This window comes from Vespa crabro, chromosome 7, assembly GCF_910589235.1.
Source record: "Vespa crabro chromosome 7, iyVesCrab1.2, whole genome shotgun sequence".
Taxonomy (NCBI): domain Eukaryota; kingdom Metazoa; phylum Arthropoda; class Insecta; order Hymenoptera; family Vespidae; genus Vespa; species Vespa crabro.
The window spans coordinates 50,423-75,503 of NC_060961.1; the positions used below are offsets into that span (position 1 = coordinate 50,423).

A 25,081-nucleotide genomic window follows, 5' to 3' on the forward strand; every position below is an offset into this window, starting at 1 on the left:
GTAGACGACTATTAGAATTGTCATGGACGCAGACAGGTACGTTTCGTGCGTACCCCTAACAGAGGATACGACAAGGATCGACCTTTGAGCTGGGCCGTGATTTGCAAAAGATATGCCTTCCCGGGTTGCAATCTTTTGAGGGTAAACGGAAGGGCTCTGTCTTTCGGCGTGCTCCCTCTTTCTTCGCAGACCTCGAACGTATACTCGGATCGACGACGACGATGGAGACCGCACTGATCGGGTACGCTAGTAAAGCTGGCCAATGACGTAGAATCTTTCAATTCTCTCACGAGAATGCAATATTTCGCGGCACCGGCAGGCTCTACACCTATTGTCACCTCGTCGCAACTTCTCAATGAGCGATACTCGCGCGGCGTACTTCTCGACGGTACCTAACGGAATAATGTAAACTATTAAATTTTGTACATATCTATGTTGGATGGGAAATCGTATCGTCTACCTGCGGATAAATCGTCGAAGATTCCTGCGTAACGAGTACTTTGATTGCCGAGACTCTCGCTAATTCCTGCGGTGTAGCCGATATCCGTAGAATATAAGCTTTCCCCGTGGGCAGTAGAGGTACTCGCAGAGACGCATATCCCACCACTTCTTTTTCCTATAAATTTCCTATAAATTGTAAAATCGAACGCACATAGAGAGGGGGGGGAGGGGGAGAGAGAGAGAGAGAGAGAGAGAGAGAGAGAGAGACGCATCACCCAGAAGGAAAGAGAGAAAAAGATGCATCGATACATATTCGGATGGATTACCCGCAGTATTCCTGGAGCACTTAGTTTGGCCTTGACTATTCCACCGCCGCAAGGAAGAATGTGGAAGACACTCGATGCGTTTTCCGCTGGGCGATAACGGAAATTGACGAAACCATCGGTTTTTCTCAAACTCACCGTGGCGTAACGTCCCGTATGTAACATCAACTCCGGCGTTTTTCGAAATCGTATGGCATCGGTGGCGAGTTTATTCGAAACGTTGTTACGCATGTTAACCTGCAAACGAAAAAAAGTAATAATAATATCGTAAGTATCAACTAGTTATCTTCGGTATTATCGTCGCTTTCCCCGAACCAACCACATATAGAGTAAAGTTGTACGTAGTGTCGAACTTCATTCTGTGAAGAGTCAACTTGGTCTGTCGTACGCAATGAACCCCTTCCGGGACACCCCGATATTGATGCTCTCTGTTGCTCGAGGAACTTCCCTTGCCGGTATACGAATGAACGATGAGAAAGTTTTGCGCGGCGCAAAGCGTCGAAGGATGTGCTTGAGTTCCCGACGTAACGGCCAAACAATAGTTGGATAGGTGCGGATCTACGTGGCTACGAGGAAATAAAGACTAAACTCAATGCTCTAAAGTAAAGGTAAACGATCCTACGGTCGTTTGTCCATCTCTAACGATTCTCTCTTTGGGGTTAAGTCTATCGAAGTTCTCTTACCTTTTGTTCCAAGATATGGTTAGCCGACGTTTGCTTCTTCTCTGTTGAAATCTTAAGGAACGCTGACGATTCTCCTTTTCATTCGCATAAAATCCTGACAGATGATTCAAGGCGTTGGACGTTGCGTACAAGAGTACGGTGCTCGGATCTGATTTTTCGATTTTCTTACCCCGCAATGATTTGATTTCGAACCAATATAAACCAGCGCGCGTTCGCGCTATCGTAAAGTTCTGATCCTCTGCTCCTTCGTACGTAAACAAAGGCGATCCTGGTTTTAGTGTCTTCACCGGCCATCGAGACTGATCTACTTGTCAATGTAGTGACGCGTGTAAATGAAGGAAAAAAATTATGAATGACTATACTTTTAACTAATTCGAACTCACATTTTGCTCCTTCCAGTTCTCGATCATTTTCAGGTGGCTCCACGTAACTGACCGTCCATGATATCGGACCGCTGCAGGGACTGACGAGCAAGGTGAGAGGTGGACCTTCTCGCGGGTTCAGATAATAAAACCTACAATAATATTATCTAGATACAGTATAAACTAATCTTGTTCCAGGTAGAAGTTAGTATCGAACATGTAGGTATCGAAGGAAAATGAGAAGGATCGTAAAAAAAAAAAAGGATAGACACACGTGCGTTCAGCTGCGGTCGATACTGCGAAGCACGTAACGTATATAAAATAGGTAAAACGCGAATGTTGCTATATTTAGTCAGTTCGTTTGATCACGTAGTTCGTACGGTCAACGGCAACGGCAACGGCACCGGCACCGGCAACGGCAACGGCACGCTCGGATCACATCGGTTAAGTTTACGGCTCGACGATGCCAGCCTTCTCTTTCACCCTTTCCATCCTCCGGCCTGCACGCGCGTCGGATGGGCGTCGGGACGTTGTCGCCACCGCACGTGCTCGCACGCGCTCGCACGCGCTCGCAAGCTCTCTCTCTCTCTCTCTCTCTCTCTCTCTCTCTCTCTCTCTCTCTCTCTCTCTCTCTCTCTCTCTCTCCCTCCCTCCCTCCCTCCCCCCACGGCCCCTCCCCCGCCTCTTCCACGCATTCCCCTCGCTTGCTAAGCGGAGTTGCCTCTGCCGTTGCCAGTGAGACGGCTATTGTAAAATTAGCGTCGGGACACAATGCCGGCGTCGCGGCGTCTGGGGTCGCGGCAGCCACGACCCCCGTGATCTAAATTCGGCCACCGTAGCCGCGGGACCTTCCAATTGATTCTGTCATTCGACTTCGTTCAAGGACCGCGAACGTCTCACGTCTTTCCTATCCACGTCTGATCAACAGATCAACGAGAGAGATCGAACCGATACAATTTGTAATCCCTTCGAAATTTTACTTCCCTTGTAGAAAAATATAATATACACATATTATATATTATTGCTTTCTTCGAAAAATTTATTTCGTATGTAGGTTTACGTTTTGCCGAGAAGTCTTGGAAAAAATCCTTAGATATATACCAGCGCGGCAGTGCCGTCGTAGCCGCTTTTCGTGGAAACCATCCGATAGTAGAACTTTTATGGTGCGTATCGTCGCGACGCGAACATAACTACTTCTCCCTTCACGGATCGCGACAATTTGCTCTCCTCGAATAGGGCCTCTACCCGAGAGAAGAGACTAACCGCTGTCGTTTAAACAGACACACCCTCTTAAGAATCTGATTGCTAAATCGATCCTTCCTTTTTACGTGCTTTCGTTTACGCGTGAACAAATAATTACACTCCAAGATCCGTCCTCTCTCTCCTCTCTCTCTCTCTCTCTCTCTCTCTCTCTCGTGATCTCTCTGATCGAGTAACATGCGCAAAGAATAATATTACCACGAAGAACGTGGAAAGGATTTATTTCCCTAAGATACGTGCGATCATATTCCAAAACCACCTGATATCGAGCCAGGCTTCTTTCCGTTCGCGGTTAAAAGTCCATTAGTTGAATTAAACGCAACCCTCGCGTATGTTAAAGAGAATAAACAAAGATAGATACTTTATGTCGGCAATAATGAAACGAACAACAAATTATATTATATGTATTTATGGTAATTCTGTTCTTGTATGTGAAATATATTACTAACTGATTCGTGAGACGAAGGAGTAAACGTTGGAAAGTTTATGCGCGTGCCAACGTGCTACGTAAGTGCAGAAAGTTCGATTATAACGAATATTAATTTTTTTGCTTTTTTCGTTCCGCACGGGAGAAAAATAATCGCAATCCGTTCTATCGTTCTCCTTGCTTCCTCCTCTCTTTGTTTCGCAAGAAAAACAAAGGCAAGACGATATAATAAGGAGAATGAATTCGATCACCGAAGCTAAATCAAAATATTCGTATTCGAAAATGGGCCTTATTTCTAATCTACCATTGTATGTATAAAACGTGAAATGCTCACTGCGACACATTGCCCGGTCGAAGGGTAGCAGGTATCTGGTACTCGGGGTGCAACACGCCGGTCCTGTTGAATTCTTGCGCGCGCGTCGGTCTCTCGGCGCCAAAGGGTCTCGGACTGCCTACTGTTCTGCGAGTCTGGTAGAACTGCTCCTCTTGTTCCTGCTCCTGCTCCTGCTGCTGCTGCTGCTGCTGCTGCTGCTGCTGCTGCTGTTGCTGTTGCTGTGGTTGAAAGAATTTCTCGCAAAAGGCGCATCCGGTGCAATAAGACGCACAAAGCGACGCGACTAAGAGAAGAAAGAGGAGTCGCGGACGGTAAGACGACATCGTGACTATTGAGAACAGGACGGTGTCAAAGGATTTTATAAAAGGAAGGAGGAAGATCGGGGAGAAGTAGGAATAGTGTCGCGAAGATAGGAGAAGAGGATGGGGAGTCAAAGGGAGAATAGCGTCGGCGTCGACGACGACGACGACGACGACGACGACGACGACGACGACGACGACGACGACGACGGCGACGACGACGACGACGACGACGACGACGACGACGACGACGACGACGACGACGACGACGACGGCGGCGGCGGCGACGACGACGACGACGACGACGACGACGACGACGACGACATCCGTCGTCCAGTGGCGAACGAGTTCGACTGTGTGTCGAGCGGTAGACGGCAGAGACGACAGCAGGCTGCCAGCAGAGCTGCCACTGGAGCTGCCGCTTAGGAAAGCACGCCGAGACGAAACGAAATAACCCCTCTTCGTTTCCTATACAGTCGACGACTTCATGTTCGCCCCATCTTCTAGAAGGAACCCTCATCCTCCTCTCCCCACTCTTTACCGCCACCACCAGTACGTCCCTCATTCGACTCCCTTCTCCCATCCCGCCCTTATGCTTTCTTCCTTCGTTTTTTCCTCCCCCAACTGACCTTTGCAACAAGCTTCATGGCCTTTTTTACCTTTCGTGTACTAAAGTCCTTCTTTTCTGATACTTTTAACAAAACAATGCTGTCGTTATCATCTTTGACATCCTTTGACGTTGCCCTGAATATTATTTCTTTCGTCATGCAAATCGAATATATCTCGATATATTCGATAGGCGATCCTTTAATATAAATTCAAGGTTAATATTTGATGAAATACTTGTGGAAAATGTTAAAAGTATCGCGATTCTCGGTACAACGATAGCACACACGCGTATACTGTATATGCCACGCGATAGCCCTTTCGAGATAGAAAAAAGCTAATTATTGGCACGTAAGGTAGTCAGTAACGTCCGCTGCATAAGGTAAAGCAAGGCGGATGGACGTCACCACGGACGTCAAACGGCCTTCCTGTTTCATGCGGCGCGAGGAAAGAAGAAGCCGATATGGCGCGAAGATCGCGTAGAAAGGGAAGTTAGTATACGGTAAGGCGCGTTGTATCATGGACCAACGATGGGACGATGATGACAGCAGGTCTGGCGGGTGGCAGGCCAATAAATCATGGCCTGCAGTGTGGGAACCTCCGACTATATGCTCCACGTGTGCAGGATACACCATCGGTAAAACCATACTCCCGAAGCGAATCTCGCTACGCGCCCATCCGTCTGCGCACACCCGAGACGCGGCTTCGATGTGTGCGCATCACGCGCGCGCGATTTTACTTCTCCGATTCTCTTATCCGTATTCTTCTACATCTTCTTTATTGAGACGGTTATATATGAGAAACTAAATAGAAATATTATTACGGTTTTCGATTCGAAACCATGGGCGGACGATAAAGAACGTTTTTCTTCTTTGTTCGTCGCTTTGTTGTCCAAGGTGCAAAGATATAAAATGGGAACATAGGGTAGGGAAAGCGCATGTTTTCGGAACGGATGACTGCAGAAAGAGCGTTTGTTTCTTCCCTCGGTTGAACGTCGGCGCCTCGAATGTCGGCTCCGATGATCCATCGGGTATCGAGTTTACACCCGTCTCTCTCTCTCTCTCTCTCTCTCTCTCTCGAATAGCCTCGTCTTTCTCTCTCCCTCTTTAGTTCACGTCACGCGAAGACCTACTCCGTTTTACCTCTTTGCCACCTTGCGATACTGACCCTGCCTTCTTCGAGAGCGACACCTTCCAAGTGTTACGCGGTCCAAGTGTCACCGTATAGCCGAAAGCAAGAAATTTTCAGCCGTCCACGAAAGCGAGCTGTCCCTCTCGGCTACTCCGATGTCGCGCCGGCAACTTGAGATCTTCTTCGAAGAGTGTAGATCGAGCGCGTACACGTACTTACTCCAAGTAAATCGTCGCGAGCTTTCATCTTCTTCCTCGTTATGCGCGATGTCGGTGCCCTGCGAAAGCAAGAAAATTCGTCGAGAATTCGTAAATTTAATATCGCGACCGGATATTATGTACCTATTTTCGATACTTTACCTATCACATTTTTGGAGAAAAGACTTTTTGTAGATATGTCCGCAAGTTAAAAATAATAAAATCGATACATAGATACGTAGCTACGAACGTACACGATGAATCTTCGTCGTTGGCTCTCTTCTCCCCCCTCCTGGAATTCTGATCTTTTGGTTGAACCGGCATATTACTTATTTATTAGGACCGTACCCGGGTGGTCCGCGACATGACGGAATCGATTACGCGAGTTCGCGGAACTGGCCTTCCGCTCGAACCCCTTTGGAATTATGCTTCCACTCCTTCGAATTCGGCGTTCCTCAACCTCCTTCTATGTTGTCGCTCTTCTTCGTTTCCCCGTCTCTCCCCTTTCCCCTTTCGCTCCCTCCCCGCCCCAATCTCTCCCTCCTCCCTCCTCCTCCTCCTCTCTCTCTCTCTCTCCCTCTCCCCTTTCTTTCCTCGCTTCTTCTTCCAAATCGCTCCTTCTTTTTTGTTTGCACGCTTTTCGTCTCTCCCTCTCCCTCTCCCTCTCTCTCTCTCTCTCTCTTTACCGTTCTAGCTCTATCCCTTGCATCGTCCATCTTCTTCTCCTTACCTTTCTGCTTATTATGTAATCAGAATAACAATAATTGCTTCGGAACTGCTTCGACTGCTCATCAATCCGTGTGACAGCTGGTTGCCCGCGGCTACGTATAGGCTACGATCATTTGCCGCTTTCCCAAGATCTCTCTGCGAGTACGATTTTAGGGATGAGAACAAAGAATATGTTTGTGTTGCTATCGATTTCGATATTATCACTTCAATTCTCGATAATTGTCTCATTTTTCGGATAATTTTCTCGTCTATTCTTTGACTATTAAATCTAAGTAATCGATCGGTCATTCTAACCAGAGTGAGACCGGCTAACTATATATAATATCGATATACGATATACGTATATTGCTAGACGTATATACACGTATTTCGATGCGTCGATCAAAGCATTGGCTTTTATCGCGAGTTACGATGGCGGCCCCTTCGAAACGGGCGGCGATCCTTTCAGTCGCGAGAAAGATGCATCAAGGCACACAATAAGAAGGTTCAGGAAATAATAAATATCATTAGTTGCAATTGTATGTACAGTTTTTATTTGGGTTAATATAGTAATTCTCCATATCAGGGCAGGCAAATACGATTGGGTCATCTTATGCGTTAACGTTCCGATGCCTCGTACGAGAGCGTACGTCAGTTCAAAGAGCGAACATGGGGGGTACAAAGGTAGCTAGCCTCGTCCTAGCCTCGTGATTGCGCATTCACACTCTTCTAAGATAAGTACTGCATTTGTTTCTTCTTTAATCTCCCCGTAAATACTCTTGTCTAATTTAATTACGTACGTAATAATTCGATTAATTAATAAATCCGTAATAAATCCGTATAAACGTTTGAATCGTGTGCGTGAGTGAACTAGTGGCGCCGATGTCTGTCGTAGACATCGACTAGGAAGTCTCTGTAGTAACCAGCGGTAAACGTATCACAAGTTATGTAGCAAGTTTATTTATTCGTCATCGGAATGCGAACGTTCGATGCTCGAGGTAAGTGCCTTTTCCTTTTCCTCCTCTTTTTCTCTCTCTCTCTCTCTCTCTCTCTCTCTCATTCTCTCGCGCGCTCTCTCTCTCTCTCTCTCTCTCTCGCTCTCGCTCTCGCTCTCTCTGCCTTTCTATGCTGACGACTTTAAATTTTGCAGATGAGAAAGACGAATTGGACGACGGCATTTTTTACTACAATGTTCTTCTCTTTCTCTCGAGCTCGCAAGTTCAAAAGTGCGAGGATAATGTTAATAAAACGCACGCACATACGTCGAACCTCGAACGCTCGTCTTTATTGTATGTAGTATATAGCATAACACAACGTCGCGACGCTTGTCGTCTCTTCTTCGTTCATTAATGACTCGTTGATGGGACGACGCACATTCCCTACGTTCGCTGTGATCGCTTAGATAATCGTTATTGTATATCAAACTTTATAAACTGTAATATAATGTAAACCTGTAAAAAATATACTGGGTGGCGGCGGCTCTGTATAATATAATAAGTAGTATTATAGTTGTTATGGTACAATTGTAATTAGTATAAATATATCATTATGTTATATATTGCGACGTATGTTTTCATTTCTTCGGTTTTTTTCTTTTTCCTTCGTCGACCGATTCTCTCTTTTCCACCTTTTTCGTTCGCTCTCTCTCCCCCTTCCCACCCACCCACCCACCCACCCACCAACCCCCCCCCCCATCCCTCTCTCTCTCTCTCTCTCTCTCTCTTCATTTCACACATGCGCGCACTTACACACACAATCTCTCTCTTTCTCTCCAATTTTCTTTAACTTCCTTTCCTATCCTTTGAAAATTTCTGGTAAACGTTGTTAAGCTATGCCCATCTCTTAGTCAATCTCCCTCACATCGAAGAGTACGATAGATTCCCGTTAGTACAGCAAAGACGCTCGTATACGATTTACAAAAACTGATTCTCTATTCCGTACATCGTCATTGGAAAAAAAGTTTCGTTGATTAGAAAAAATTGAAATTCATTGAAATATTTATTTAAAAAGTAAAAAAATGCGCGCGTACTCGTAACAACATTATAATAATCATACAATATTACATTATAATAATATTACAATCCAGACGCAACCTAATCGTTTCCCATGAAAATGTAAAGACATTGAAAGAAACGCGCGATCTTTACTATACCATACGATTAAAACTATAACGTCTCTTCGTTATTAAATTATCGTGCGCTCAAGGCGAGGCTAGGGCGATTTAGGAACTACATGACAGCACAACCGATGCAAGTAACTATTTCATCTGTATGTTTTCTCTCTTTCATAAATGAATCGAAAGTGAAGAAAGTACGGACCCGAAGATTTCTATATCTTGGCGCGGACAATTATTGATGGTTATAGATCGATAGATTCGAGTTTCATTTTATACAGTCCATTTTCTACGTTCCTTTAATTTGTCTCAAATTCTTTGGTAAATTTAAAAAGATCTTTGGTAAATGTAAAATATGATAATTATTAAATATAAAAATAAATGACATTATCAAAAGTAATAAGAATAGATTTCAAAACGATTCGCTTTGATGGCTCATAGCGTATGTTTTAAGAAGATGCGATCGATAATGTAGAACAAACTCCCGACGTATACCGACGGTCGGTACGTGTTATCGATTAGAAGGATATGGGAGGAACTGTTTTCTGCCATCTTCCGATTGCATCGCGTACATGCTGGCGCGTGAACAAATGTAACATTGATAACAAATATTCATCATTTATTTCGCTCGCTTGAACGTGTCACGCCGCAATGGAGAAACCTCGTGTCTGCAAATTCTACACTTTTTTCAATTTCTTACTGTTCCAAGGTTGTATCCGAAGAAGAATGCTCGTAATGCACAATTATCGATATATATATATATATATATATATATATATATTACATATATATAACGTATATATGTATGTATACATGTATATATCTGTGTGTGTATATATATTATATATATGTATGTATATATCTGTGTATATATATATATATATACATGTATATATTTACATATGTATGTATTTATATATTCGTATATATGCATTTATGTGTGTCTATATATATAAATATACATATATATATATATATATATATATATATATATATATATATGTGTATGTGTGTGTATATATATCTATATATATGTGCATATATAAACATGTATATATATCCATATATATATACATATTATATACAACATATATACCTATACATACATATATATATGTACATATACATATATGTACATATATAAACATGTATATATATCCATATATATATACATATTATATACAACATATATACCTATACATACATATATATATATATGTACATATATAAACATGTATATATATCCATATATATATACACATTATATACAACATATATACCTATACATACATATATATATATGTACATTTATAAACATGTATATATATCCATATATATATACATATTATATACAACATACATACCTATACATATATATATATATATATATATATATGTACATATATAAACATGTATATATATCCATATATATATACATGTTATATACAACATACATACCTATACATACATATAGATATATATATAAATGTACATATATCCATATATATATACACATTATATATAACATACAAATTTATATGTATATATGTATATATATATGTGTATATATATCCATATATATATACACATAAGTATATATACACACTTCATATATATCATACAAATCTATATATACGTATATATATGTATATACATATGTATATATACCTATATATATACACATTATATATAAGATACAAATCTATATATACGTATATATATGCATATACATATGTATATATATATACCTATATATATATACATATTATATATAACATACAAATCTATATATACGTATATATATATATATGTATATATACTTATATATACACATATTTATATATATATATGCGTATATATATATATATATATATACACATATGTATATATTACGCATAAATAATCGATTGCGCATTTTTCGGTCCTATTTACACGTGTAATATTACATAAATTGAAAATAATGTCTTCAGAGGCATCTCATCCTTTCTTTCTTCTTTCGGTTCTTGCTATCTCTCTTTCTCTCTCTTTCTCTCTTTCTCTCTCTTTCTCTCTCTCTCTTTCTTTCTCTCTCTCTCTCTCTCTCTCTCCTTCTCTCATACACACTCACTTTCATTCCTTCTTTTTCTTTAATCTTCTCTCTTACAATCGCTCGTTCGTTCGCGCTAATGCTTTCAACAAGAAAGAAAATACTTTCTCAGTTTTACTTCATATTTATCGAATAATCATACTATTTCACCCCTCATACTGTAGGAACTTAAAGACGGTGACTTCGTGTTGCGCGGAGTCCCAGAGAAAATAAAACCTTTTTATCTGTCGTTTTATATCTGTCAATAATAACGGCCGGCTTACATACATGTAAACATACACGTGTATCGCTTTCTATAAATACACGTATGTGTATACATATATAGATATCTAATTGGTAATGATCGTGTAATTAATAATAACGCGTATATAATTACGCGTGTCGACGAGACCGTCGCTTGGCAATATCATGGGTGCGCGTAGACCTTGCGATAATGACCATAAGAGAACGATAATAGCGACGATAACATACATTTTTAGCGTTACTAAATGCTAGTAAAAAAGGTGTTTTTCGTTCGCACGATGGACAAATAGAGATGATTTAAAAAGTCGATATTATCGATCCAACATTGGCTCTTTCCCAAAACGGATGATTCTTAATGGACTCTTTACGTAGGTATCTTTTTTTTCTAGCGATTCGCACCACTTCTTATTTTTTATAATTTTTTTCTTATTTTTTTTTTTTTTTGTTTTTTTAATTCTTTATATGTTTATTATTTTTTTTTTACTTTTTTTTTTTTTTTTTTTTTTTTTTTTTTTTTTTTTTTTCTAATATTAATGCACGCTCGCTTGGTCCATCGTGTGATCGTTTTTAACAAAATAGCAAATGATCGATGATCGCTCGATCTCGCTAATTAAACCAACTGGAATTGGTGCATGCGTAAGCTATAGAATTATAAGAAAATCAACTATGCGACAGTAGCAACGAAAAGATATGTCGTGGTAGTTTCGTTTCTTTCTTTCTACAAGATAGACGACGGTCCTATTTGCCGATCCGTTATGATAGCAAAGGTGCTAATTGTATACAAAAATTGTATAATACGAACAATGATAATCCTTGGCATCGATAGCCGATATTTAATTAGTTATAGATACGAACAATGACAGTGGCGGAGACAATAGTGATAATGACGGTGATGATAAAAATGATGAAGATAATAATGAAAATAATAGTAATAGTAATGTGATAATAATAATAATAATAATAATAATAATAATAATAATAATAATAATAATAATAATAATGATAATGATAATAATGATAATAATGATAATAATAATAAATTGAAATAAAAAGGATTAAGAATCGAAAAAGATTAAAAAAGGAAAAAATATAATAATAATGGTAATAATATAGTAATACCGAATAATCGTGTGACCACGATGGTGAAGAGATAACAAGGATGAATAAAAATAACGATAGCGATAAAAGTAATAATGATAATAGCGTGGTATAAACGCTGAAATGATATTAATAACGAGCCATTAAGATCCGTGTTTTTAACATTCGAATACGATCTTTCATAATCATCTATATTAGGTTTTATACACGTTCAAATTATTCGTCTCTCTCTCTCTCTCTCTCTCTCTCTCTCTCTCTCTCTCTCTCTCTCTCTCTCTCTCTCTCTCTCTCTTTCTTTCTCTCTCTCTTTCTCCCTTCTTTTCGTTTTTAATACCTTTCCTTCAATAATCGATTGTAATAGAAATTATTAACACAACCAAGTGCTTCCCACTCGCATCGTGTCAATATTTACGAATACGCATAAATGTATAGAGTTAATTAACATTTGACCAACATTTCTCTCTATATGAGAGAATGCATCTCTTATATTAAATTAAATAACCGATTGGTATGAATGTAACATGCAAAATTCACAGTGACACGATAACGACGAAGATAATCCATGATCTATAGGTTTCCTCGTACTTTGTCTAGCACCGTCACTTATTTTCGTCTAATTGTGACTTCCGCTTTTCGTTTAATTGTAATGATATTTTGGAACAGAGAGAGAGAGAGAGAGAGAGAGAGAGAGAGAGAGCGAGAGAGGGAGAGAGAGAGAGAGGGAGAGAGGGAGAGAGAGAGAGGGAGAGAGAAAGAGAAGGAGAGAGAACTGCGACGAGACGTGTGTATCTTATGATCGGCGAATGGCCGGAACTCGTTCTTATTTCTTTCTCTAGAAGACTTATAACGAAATAGGCAAAAGTTTCAAAGATTATCTACCTTATATACTGATATTTCATTAATTGCAAAATAATACTGAAGTCTGCACAAGGTGCCTATCACATATGTCTATTTAGTAAATGAAATGCATTTACATGCATTTTCGTCGATCGCACGGCTAATTTGATCGCTTTTTATATCATACGTAAAATCCTCTCTCTCTCTCCCTCTCTCTCTCTCTCGCTCTCTCGTTCATTCACTCATTAGCTCTCTCTCTCTCTCTCCCTCTCTCTCTCTCTTTTTCTCTCTCGCTCTCTCGTTCATTCACTCATTAGTTCTCTCTCGTTCATTCACTCGCTAGCTCTCTCTCTCTCTCTCTCTCTCTCTCTCGCTCACACTCTCTCGCTCTTTCCCCCTTCTATCTGTTCGCTCTTACCAGCCCGTTGAGTGTCCTTTTTATTAACAGAGTGAATAAAAAATCGTTAAAACCATTTTCGTCAAGACTGTACCGTCATGGTTCGTTTTGTATCAAAAAAGAGGAAAAATGTTTGTTAAATTGTCGTTCGAAGAAGTCAAATTCGTCCAGGATTAACGAAGTTTATGTCAAAATAGACAAAGGATACGATCGATCGTGAAGCATTCGACGACGACTCGTTAAATAATAACGCGTATACAGAAATTACGATGTTGGAAAATATGCGGAAGTAACATATCGAACCCACGGTACAGGTCGTCGAACTAGTTGTAATCTCTTTTGACACACCCTGTGTATATATATATATATATATATATATAATATATATATCATTAATAATCAATAATATCAGTTTGTCGTGTACAGGCTATTTGGAGCTGATAGCCTGTGGTCTCTAATTGTATTTATTCGAACCCTTCTTGTCGTATTCGAATATATTTCCTTCCTTATTACCTTCTACTTAAGATATTTCTTTTTTTTTGGTTTTTTTTTTTTAATAATATATGCATCTTGCCCTCGCTTCGCGTAGCAAGGTTTGACGTAACGAATTTTTATCATTCTTTCCTGTCGCTCTCGAGCAATTTTTTTGTGTATTTCTCTTTCTTTAGTACTTTAATGAAATAATCGTATGTATTATAGCTTTATGTAATTATTTTTAACCTTTACACTTTAATATGTAAGTTCTTTTTTATCTATCGTAGATTTGTCAGTGGCTATCCCTGATGCGTTAGTTACCCTGCGCTTCCGTCTGGTTGTCGAAATATTGTTGCGAGATTGTGGTCTACGATTAAAATTCGTCGTTTCTTTCGTCGAAATTCGCACCATTCGAAAAATGAGCTTGGCGCTTCTAACGGCCACATAAAATTTTCTCATTTTATCATTGTATCAGCGAGAGAAGAGTTGTGAGTTACGCATCTTTTCTCTTCCGTTCGTCGAACTTACTTCCCGAACGACGCCTTGATCAATCTTAAACCGCTCAAATCGAATTTTCTGTGGAACGTTTATCGCGATAAAACAACGAAACGATAACATCATTAGGTCGATTTAATATCGGAATAATAACGATTAATGGAAAAACTAGATAGAAAAGGAATGATCAGCGTGTCAAAGCGCACATAAATATCTGTATAAGTATCTGTTCATTGGACCGATCCCTGAACGTTATGCTCGTTGAAAGAATAGGTGTAAAAGTAGCGTGATTGAAGTTAAAAGTTGTAGAAAATTTACTTTTTCGTCCCGACTTGTCGGAATCAAAATTCACATCGTACGGATGTTGTATTATTGAAGCAGCGAACGCGAAAGCGGAGAAAACCTATTATTTTAAGGAACGTATCGATGTTAATAATTTTTGTTGTTTTTGTCTTTTTTAACGAGAAAACGAGAAAAGATTTGATAATAGTGATATTTCCTTTCGCATTGAAATTTAATTGAAAAAGCACACTTCGAACTTTCCTTGACGATTATCATGATCGATCGAATTAAATGAAATTATATCAGATATGCTAATGCGAGTTTAATTTACAAAAAGGATAGCGTAGATGTGGAGTTTAAACGTCGAATGAACGGGCAAAGATGGCCGATGTAAAAGACACGAGAAACGAGAATATGATTCGAGCAGGGAGAACGTTCGGTCGAATCAATGATTCGGGGGTTCGCGAGCATCGGTCGTCGGTCCATTCAGTCTTGCAGAAGATATAACTTTCGTCTCGGATAAACTCGAATGTTTCACGTATAAATATATGATCGCGCGAAAACGTAGATGTCTTAAAGAACGAGGCAACGAAGGAAGGGCATCGAAATCCTTTCTCGGATGATCAAACGTCCGTGATTCTTAAAGGAAGATAACAATTACGATCGATATAAGGTATGTGTCCAGTCTTTTTCAGCATTTTCCTTCCTCCCTTCTGCTCGCTCGCACGCGCTTTCTCTCTCTCGCTCCCTCCCTCTGACCCCCCCTCGCTCCCTCCCTCTCCCTCTCTCTCTCTCTCTCTCTCTCTCTCTCTCTCTTTGTCTGTCTGTCTGTCTGTCTGTTTGTCTTCCTCTCCCTTCCCCCCCTCCCCGCCCTCCTCATTTTCTCCTACCGTTTTCATCTCCACTAATCCGAGCCATTTTGTTGAAGCAACGCCGGTGCCGACTGCGAAGGCTGCGGTTGCAGCGACTCGTGATGATAATGATGATGGTGATGATGACGGTGACGATGGTGATGATGGTCTACCGGCGAGGGCGTCCGACTACTATGAGACGAGCCGTGTTCCGGAGCGTTCGAAGCCGTGGCAACGGCAGCAGCTGCAGCGGCGGCAGCAGCGGCGGCGGCGGCTGCGGCAGCCGCTGCTGCGGTACCAGAACTTCCCGCGGTGGTACCATTTCCAGTGGTACCGGTACCACCGCTGTTGCTTCCGCTGGCATTGCTGTTACCACCACCGGGATTCGGAGGAGGCTCGAAAGCTTTTTGTTCGCTCGGGGTTAGAAGATGTATCATATTAACTGGCACGGGGAACGGAGAGGTGGTAAAATCCGGGAAAAAACTTTGAGAAAGGTTCGTACCGAGGAGCGAGTGATGAGGAAAGCCACTGTCGTCGGCCGGATGGGGTGGAAGACCGGCGAGAGGATGGCTCAGCTGCGCCGGTGGTTGTTGAACGGCTTTGACATTGTTGTTTAAAGAATTCATGACTACGTCGCCGGTCGTAGCGCCGGTGCAATCTCTTCTCAATTGCTCCAACTTCAAGCTCTTTCCGTATTTACCGCGCACGTACATCAACAAACTGTTGTATGGTATGCCGAATATTCGGCTTGCCTGAGACGTCGTCATCTTCTTGTTCCAAACGTGTTGTAGCGCTTCGGTAAGTTCGGCATTAGTCCAAGATCTCGGTGGGCCGCCCCGGGGTGCGCTGTGTTGACCCTTTGGTCTTCCAACCGGCAGACCACGTCCTCCTTGATCCGACCATCTTCTCGGTGCGTCGCCGTCGGTTCTATGCTTTTTCTTCTTACCGGAAGGATGAGTCGTCAAGGTGGCCGGTCCGAACAATCCGTGTAACTGTTCCGGTTTAAAACTTTCGTGGAGATCCGCTAAGAGGGATCCCCTATCGATGGCGGTACCGTGAGGAAAGAGTCCACCGCTCAAAGACGCAACGCTGTCGAGGGGAAACATCGCCGCGATCGAGCCACGTCTAGACGTCAGCGATGATTCTTGTTGTTGTTGTTGCTGTTGCTGCTGCTGCTGTTGTTGTTGATAGGCGTGCGTGTTTCTAGCGGAACCAAGAGGACTGTCGTCCCGCGAATGATGAGTTTGCGTTGGCGGCGGTGGCAGCTGACTTTGCGGGTGATTCTGAGGAAGCCACTGGGCCGCCAATTGACCCAAACTCGTCAGATACTCGCTGTGATGATGCGGCGGTGTCAACGACAACGCCGACATACCAGGTATACTGACAACGGCAGCGGCTGCCGCCGATGGGATGTCTTGGGGTGAACCATCGAGATGGAGAAGACTCGTACCGGTAAGGGGAGACCCTCGCGGACTACTCGCTGCCTCGCTACTTTCTGTCTTCACTTGATGCAGCTGCTGGCTGTGATGTTGTTGTTGTTGTTGTTGTTGTTGTTGTTGTTGCTGTTGCTGCTGCTGCTGCTGCTGCTCTTGGGCTATCGGCGAGACTGTTCTCTTTATCGACAAATTCTCAGCCATTTCCTCCTGTTGTTGTTGTTGCTGCTGGTGCTGGTGCTGCTGCAGCTGATTCGTAGCATTCGACGATGCCTGTGGATGGTGTTGACTCTGTTGCTGATTATTGGTCAGATTCAAAGAGGAAAACGGTGGGCTCAGACTCGGCGGTGGATGCGGCCTGCTCAAGTCTTGCGGTACCAATTCCCCGGATCTTCGGCGTGGTCTTGCCTGTTTCCGACGCGGCATAAGAGGGGAACTGCAGGCTTCCCTTAGCTCCCGTATGCCAAAGCTCAGATGAGCCATGTGCGGTAATCTATCGCGATGGTCCCTCGAAGAATGGAAGATCGTTCTTATAGGCGTCGTGATCGTTTCTCTGATCGATGCCCGTGCTGCCGCCGCCGCAGCCGCCGCCGCTGTCGCGGCCGCTGCCGCGGCTGCTGCTGCTGCGATCTCCGACGCATTATCGTCGTCCTCCTGAGTATCCTGCCTAGTTTCCTCGGGCGTGGATGGCTCGCCGAGAAGAAGATCGGCCACTGGTGTGTCCGGCGGTGATGCCGGCCTCGGTTCCGACGAAGCCAGTCCCCGGACCTGCAGACTCTCGGCCGCTCTCATCAGTCCTGCCAATTCTTCTCGACCGACTCGCACTTCCCCGCGATACATAAAGTCGATTAATGCCGCGACTTCGTGACCGGGGAAATCCTTCAGTACGATCACCGGATGCTTGCACGGATGTTCCGCAAATATTCTCTCGAAGAAGGGGCTAAAACGTTAACGCTTTCTTCGATATAGAGGTAATAAAAAAAAAAAAAAAAAAGAAAAAAAAATGGGAGTCGGATAGGAGGCTTAGTTATTTTAATCAAAGATAATGCTACGTAAAGAAACTACGAGACCTATCTCGATATAGAAAATGTAATTTTTGTCAAAAATCTGTTTTTCTCTCTCCATCCTTACCTCTCTCTCTTTCTCTCTCTCTCTCTCTCTCTCTCTCTGCCCCCTCCCTTCCTCTTTCGGCCCCCACGGTAACTTTATCGCTTATTTTTCTTTTCTTGAGGTTATCTTAGCGGTAACGCGACTACGCGGGCGAGCGCAGACGAGTAAGTAAAATATATCGAGAGGTAAATTTTGTCAAAAAAAATATAAGAGAAAGGGTAAGGTAAAAGACAAGCAAAAAGCCGTAAAATACGTATATAATACGAGGAAAGAGAGAAAGAAGCGAGTTTCGCACTTTTCTCTCTGCAAGAAACGCTCTTTTCTCGTCGCACGCTCGAAGGCGCGCGACGAGACGCGCTTTTTCGGCCCTCCGATAAAATCGATCGAAGCCGTTTAATCGATTACCTAAGGAAATGTACGAGGTAAGAAAATCGCGATCCTCGTAAAAAGGAATGATGTAACGGTCGAACGTAGATGCAAGGTTAAATAAGATTGGTAAGTTTCGCCGTATCGCGTCCGAGGTTGAGAGGGAGGGGGGGATGGAGGGTAACGCAAGGAAATAATAATAATAATAATAATAATAATAATAATAATAATAATAATAATAATAATAATAATAATAATGGGTAATTGAAAAATTCTGACCTGCAAGCACTGAGAACGACCTTGTGCGCCCTGAGACTAGTTTCGGCGCAAACCAGCGTCACGTCGACGAGTATCTCCGCGTGCAAAAGCGCCTCGAAGGACTGTAATATGTGATTTTGATGATTATTCCATCGAAGGGAATAGTGCGACTGCAAAGCCATCCCATCGGGACTCGCCGCGGTGCTCGACATTTTCTCAACGGCCTCCCTGCCGTTAGCGGAGCCACCCTGGCCCGCCGCCTCGTTCTCCTTCGTTCCTTCCGATGACAGGATCGTTTCCTTCTTCCATGCACCCACGTACGCCCCGCGGCCGCGAACTACACGTAAACGAGCACCCCGTATTTGTTTTCTTCTTTACTTCCTCCTTCTGCGTTTAGCGGTACGTTCTGCCACCGACTCCGGCAACTGCGAAAGAAAGTCAAAGCACACATCAAGCACCGCCGTCCTGGTTGGACAATCGATTGGATCGAACGACCGAACATTTTACGAAATGTTCCGGACCGAATTAATCCGAGGGAACATTCGACGTGTAACTACGTTCGCGGCTCACAAATTTTCATCCCTCTTTGTTCGTTGTCGTTGTGGGGATATTCATCGTCGATCTCTCTTTCTCGCGTACGAGATTATCGGAATGGTAATAAAGAAATAATAGGTACCTACGTATAATTATACGTATCTTCGTTTCGACTATTCTTGCGATTCTTGCCGCATTAATCTCGGATATTCTCAGGTAGTCGGGTAGCGCACGACGAAAGTGAAAAGGAAGAAGAAGAAGAAGAAGAAGAAGAAGAAGAAGAAGAAGAAGAAGAAGAAGTAAATGAAAGAAAATGGGAGAAAAAGCGTTACACCGTCGAGCATACGGGTCTTAATATATTTACGCTTTCTAATATTTCGATAAACTGTTAAATGTTTTACCTAAAATCTCGTGCCGCAAGAGTACGCGTACGAATAGAAAAGTCGTCGTCAACGAATCGTCATGCTTTATCTGCGATCGTGAACGAGAGAGGATATCGCGATTCGTGCGACGCATCTGATAAGAAGTTTGATATTACGAGGACCGCGTCGAATAGGAATCGCGATAACGAAACGTTTCAATATGCGTAAACGCTTCTACGTGGGAAAGTGGGTGTTCCTTTAACTTTGTTTTTTTTTTTCTTTATTTTTTCAAACAACTTCCAAAGGACAACAGCGAAAGATCTTTCCGCCTATGTCAGGATGAACGAATAAATATAAATACGCGTGATAGAATCAATGCGATCAATGTATTTCTATAGGCATGTTTATATACACGCGCTTCTTCTAACGCGAGGTATCGAGGAGGCAAGAAAATTAAAAATAACATAGAGAGACAATGTAAAAGCTATAATTGATCGACGTTAAAAGAAATATGTATCGTCGATTAGTAGTGTACAGTGGATTTCTCGTTTGGCGAGTTTCTTCGAACGTTCTTTATCGTACTTTACGCGTTAAAAACCTTTCCGTATCGACGGATTTTTAGATAGTTTTAATTTTTTCCTAAAATTGTGACTTTCGTCGCGAAAGAAACGATCGATATTTCCAATTGGATTTCTTCACAAGAAAAAAAAAAAAAAAAAGAAAGAAAAAACGTACAAAAGTATACCGGTCCGATCATCGCGGGAGACGCTCTTCTCCGTAGACAGATTAACAAATCAATTTTCAAAGTCTGCTTAACGGAACCGTTTAAACGACCATTAGTCGAACCGATTACTCCTTTTCCAATTTCGACACGATACCACAGACACTTGCTTTTTTGTTGTTTTTTTCTTTTTACGCAAAGGAAGAACACTGCTTTTCGACACTGTTCGCGTTTAACGACGTTTAACTGCGAATCCTTATGGGATTATTAATTGCATTTTATCTTCTGTAATCGTTGAATTCCCACAAACGTCCTCTGTTGTCCTCTCGATCTAACAGTTTCCATATTCGAAGGATTTTTCCTACGTTGTTGCGGCACGAGCTGGACAATCCGCTCTTACGGACTTACGAATGCATTCGAACGAAATTCTATTGTACTTTACGTCTGTTTTCTCGCGGTCAAACTCAAAGATGTTCGGAGAAGAGAAAGAAATGTCGATCGCCTCGACTAGGATAATAGAAACGATCTAAGGCACTGCCGCGTGATTCGACGAACGATCGTGTGTCGTATGTTAGGGCCGATGGTACGCGATTTGAACCAGTGAGAGGGGGAGAGAGAGAGAGAGAGAGAGAGAGAGAGAGAGAGGTACGAGGCAGAGAGACGAAGAGAGAACGAGAGATCACCGATCGATCTTCTTCGCGCGTGACTCCGTGGATCATATCGCATTCGATGTAAACACACGCGTAAACACATAAAGATCGAAACAATTCTCGAACGAACTATCGATTCTTCCTCTCCATGAATTTTTTCCACCGAAAATCATTTTGCACTCCTTTACCTCTTCTTTCGGCGTAACTCGCGTTTGTTTGTCAATCGTATTATCAAACACTGATCAAGATTATCGGGAGACACGTTGGCGGGAAAACCAAAAGCGTCGCGGTGGGCCACCCGCGTGGTTCGTCTTTTCTCCTCGTGCTTTCTCTCGGGATATAGTACAGGGGGTGCAGGTGGAACAGAGAAAACGAGAGAGCGAGAGAGAGAGAGAGAGAGAGAGAGAACGCGCGACTAGGGATGGAAAGAGGGGAGCGAGATGGTGAGCGAGTGAGCGAGCGAGCGCGCGCCCAAGAGATAGATAGATAGATGGATAGATAGATAGATAGATAGAGAGAGAGAGAGATAGAGAGAGAGAGAGAGAGAGAGAGAGAGAGAGAGAGAGAGAGAGAGTGGAGGGCAGGCTGGGAAGATGGGTACCGCGCGGCGCCCGAAACGATCAGCTGATTCTTCGATGTCACCCCGCACAACTCTAAATTTATTTCCGCTGGAGGATGAAAACACAAAACAGCGAAGGAAAATTAGTCGTATCCTTAATTTTCACTTGGCAATGGAGTTGAGGCGAGATGCGTCGAAGTCGTCGATTTTCACTTCTTGCGAAAGGAGGATCAACACACAGGGCGAAATCGCGCGCGTAGTCCGAGTATATTCGCGACGAAATATAAGAAATCGAGGGTTAAAAGTGTAGGAATAGGTTAAAGAATATGGTCGAACGTTCGTTCGAAAGAATGGACACGAGCGAGTAGCGGCAAACTCGAAACGGTAGGCCAAGGCGTACCGTTATCGAAGAAAGCTCGCTCAGCGATTTCTCAGCCGTAGGACGGTGGGGCTGGTCAGATATACGGATGAGGATCTGCTGGGATGAGGAGGGGTAGGGGTTACCGAGAGAGGTTGTAACGTTTAAGAGAAAACTGACCGTATCGTGTGGAACGCGTGTGCGGCACAGCGGCGTCGGCGACGGCCGGTGAGTGAATGCGCCGTGACGTTAAGCGCCCCTCCTAAGATTCCCCCCTCCCCCGTTCCCCCCCTTTCTTCCCTACCCACACGCTCCTTAAACCTCTGCTCTGCCCCTTCCCGCGATCCGTCCTCTCCTTTCGAAGCACACTCGCTTTCTCTCGTTCCTGCTCTCGTGCTCATGCTCGTGCTCTCCCTCTTCGCGTCTACCACTACTTCTCGCTCTCTCGCGAGAAGCGCGTCTTTCCCGCGCGTCTCGCGATACTCGGCCCCCCCCCTCCTCCTCCTACTCCTCCTCCTCCTCCTCCTTAGGCCACCCCCGCCCCTCTGGCCCCGCACTACCCCGCCCTCTGCTCTTTCGCCCTCGTGCTTTTCTTCCTCTTTCCCCTATCGCGGCCTTTCCCCTCGGCCCCCTACCGAGCTTCTCCGTTCGTTCGTTCTCTTCTACCACCGCGCGGAGGCTTTACCGCCCTCCGCGCAAACTTACCCACCACTACCAATCTCGACTGGTATTATCATTAGGAGGACCGCGTCCACCGCTACCTACCACCTTCGTGTACCTTCCCTCGCGGCCCTCTTTCTTATCGCGATCGCGATCGCGATCGACTCTCTCTTCCGATCGACGACCCCCAAGCAAGTATTATTGCCTCCTGGCAAGGGGCCAAGTATTACGTACGAACGAAACTCCCGCGTATACGCGGCTAATCCTCCGCGCGCTCGGAATCGGATTCCGGTATCGGTTCTATCGCGGTAAACATTTTTCTCGGTGATAACTTAACGGAGAGTTAAATGGCCGAGAGTCGTTGGCCGAGAGCCGCCAAAGATACGTACGTTCAGAGGGATGCGTTCCCCGTCCCCCACTTCTTCGCTTCGCTTCGCTTCGTTTCGCTTTCCTTTCCTTTCCCGTTGTTTCTTTCGACGCACACCGTATATATTTTTCCTCTTATTCTTTTTTTCTTCCTTTATCCTTTTCTTCCAACTACACACAATGCACTAAACGAAGAAATCCGATTGATCGATACCGGCGACGTTCGCGTTTAACGCGTTATCGATCTTGGTAATACGCGTCGATGTGGAAAGGGATAACGAGTAAGAACTAGAAATAAGTGTGAACGGTAAGAAGAATGAAAGGATATCGGATCGATGGGAAGAGGATGCCAAGGCGGAGAAGAGAAGCAATACGATCGAAAACATAAGGATCGTTCGAAGCTGTCAGATGGACCGTAACGTTGTTCTTTCCTGGTTCTCATCGTACGACCTCGGTATACGAACAAGGTAAAACTCATACATGGATGAAACGTTTTTTCTCTCGCTATATCACACGTGCAGACGCGAGCGCGCGCGCGCGCGCGCTTTGCTGCACCGTCGCTTTATAACCGCGCGGACTTTAGGCGAAAAAGCGCGCGCCAACGATCCGTGGCTCAAAGGCGACCCGCTGCCGAGCAGGGGGGGCCTCCTTCTCGGTAAATAGAGTTAGCATTTGCGAACTCTCGTCGCGTGGAACTCTCGTACGCGTGAGCCCGTGCGCGCGTGATCCGTGCGTTAACACTCGTGCGTGCGCGGCCTGCGCGACACACGGCGTGCGTAGTCCACCTTTCGACAGGCGGCCCGACTCTTCGAGCAGTCGCGTTGTGACTGCCTCTTCGGACTTGCCACTGAAAGTGGAGAACGGGACGAAGAGTCCCACCTCCTCGTGCCACCTCCAACCGGGTGGGTACCAGCCCATCGGACCCTCCTTCTCCTTTCCTGTCCGACGTATCGCTCCTTCTACGCGCCACCATTCTTCCGTCTCTACCTCGATTCTCGAACCGTACCACCGAACCTTAGCCGTGCGTTAGACCGACGTCCCCACCGGCTGAACCCCCATGCCCTCTCCCCCTCCTCTCTCTCTCTCTCTCTCTCTCTCTCTCTCTCTCTCTCTCTCTCTCTCTCTCTCTATTCTCCTTCCCTTTGCTGCTCCATCCAAGATCTCGCTCTTTATCCCTCGGCTCGAGAGTACTGGCACGGAGTCATTGTCGTTTACGTACTACCTGGGAGGATATTTACCTGTCCGGTTTGACCCTAGGATGGTCTCGGTACTTTCACCTCGACTTGGAAATATCCTTGTCTTTAGGTTCCTAATGTAGGTAGAGAGAGAGAGAGAGAGAGAGGGAGAGAGAGAGAGAGAGTTGTAGGACGGTCGACACCTGCTCGAAACCTATGCACCGAAATGCATACATATATAAATACTTTTTCGACATAATAGCTAAGATTTTCCTTACTTTTACCGTATCCGCTCCGAACCATTTATCATCTTACTTTTACCGAGAAACACACGTTGTCGCGTTGTCAAAGTTTCTACGTCGTAAATCTTTTTTACTTTACTGCTGTACAAATAACAAAAAGTTTTTCGTTGCATATGGTATAACGTGCACGGAGACCCACATCGGTTATTCCATAGCAGAGAGAGAGAGAGAGGGAGTCGATGGTCAGTCCGACGTTAGGATAGAGAGATATAGATAATTACGCAAAGAGATTTTTCGTTAAGGATTCCTTTAAGAAGCCTTAAGAAGAGAAAGTCTATACTATCCAATTGGGTAGTCGCATATGTATAGAGTGTGCTTGGTCGAAATCTATAGGAAGGTACCATGAGGTAAAATCACCAATGACTTTTTCAGGAATTCTCTCGTGGAAGCTCTCGTTCGCGGGTAAGAGGTTTCCGCGCACGAGGATCGGAGAGTAAATGGATGGCGCCGTCGCCGTCGCCGTCGCCGGCGCCACCACGGAGCAACGACGGCGACGGCGACGGCAACGGCGACGCCGCTACTTGCGCGCCGTGACGCTCGGGTGGCGCCCGAGCACGCGTCACGAGGCGCTAGAAAAGCG

General features: G+C 43.8%; 1 protein-coding gene across 6 annotated transcripts; it reads right to left on the minus strand.

Annotated features, from left to right (window-relative positions):
* LOC124425709 lies at positions 1-23,901 on the minus strand. Of its 6 annotated transcripts, XM_046966435.1 has the most exons (11): positions 23,048-23,901; positions 19,495-21,749; positions 18,836-19,239; positions 16,150-18,020; positions 3,831-4,113; positions 1,831-1,961; positions 1,448-1,751; positions 1,084-1,330; positions 768-1,001; positions 461-616; positions 1-392 (listed from the first exon to the last, which is right to left on the minus strand). In XM_046966435.1, exons 3-11 carry the CDS (start codon positions 19,024-19,026, stop codon positions 21-23), a joined length of 3,789 nt encoding a protein of 1,262 aa, XP_046822391.1. In that variant the 5' UTR covers positions 19,027-19,239; positions 19,495-21,749; positions 23,048-23,901; the 3' UTR covers positions 1-20. The 6 variants fall into 6 exon arrangements, with proteins under 6 accessions (XP_046822391.1, XP_046822393.1, XP_046822394.1 ...); XM_046966437.1 differs by lacking the exon at positions 19,495-21,749; XM_046966438.1 differs by lacking the exons at positions 19,495-21,749; positions 23,048-23,901 and adding an exon at positions 22,179-22,284.
* Between the last annotated feature and the right edge of the window lie 1,180 nt (positions 23,902-25,081).

Excerpts from the sequence above, each read along its gene's own strand:
- LOC124425709 (XM_046966437.1), bottom strand. The coding sequence starts at position 19,026 with ATGTCGAGCACCGCGGCGAGTCCCGATGGGATGGCTTTGCAGTCGCAC. Across the intron at positions 1,752-1,830 it reads AGAACTGGAAGGAGCAAAAT|ATCAGTCTCGATGGCCGGTG; the intron begins GTGAGTTCGAAT and ends ATTGACAAGTAG. Across the intron at positions 393-460 it reads CTTCGACGATTTATCCGCAG|GTACCGTCGAGAAGTACGCC; the intron begins GTAGACGATACG and ends TTATTCCGTTAG.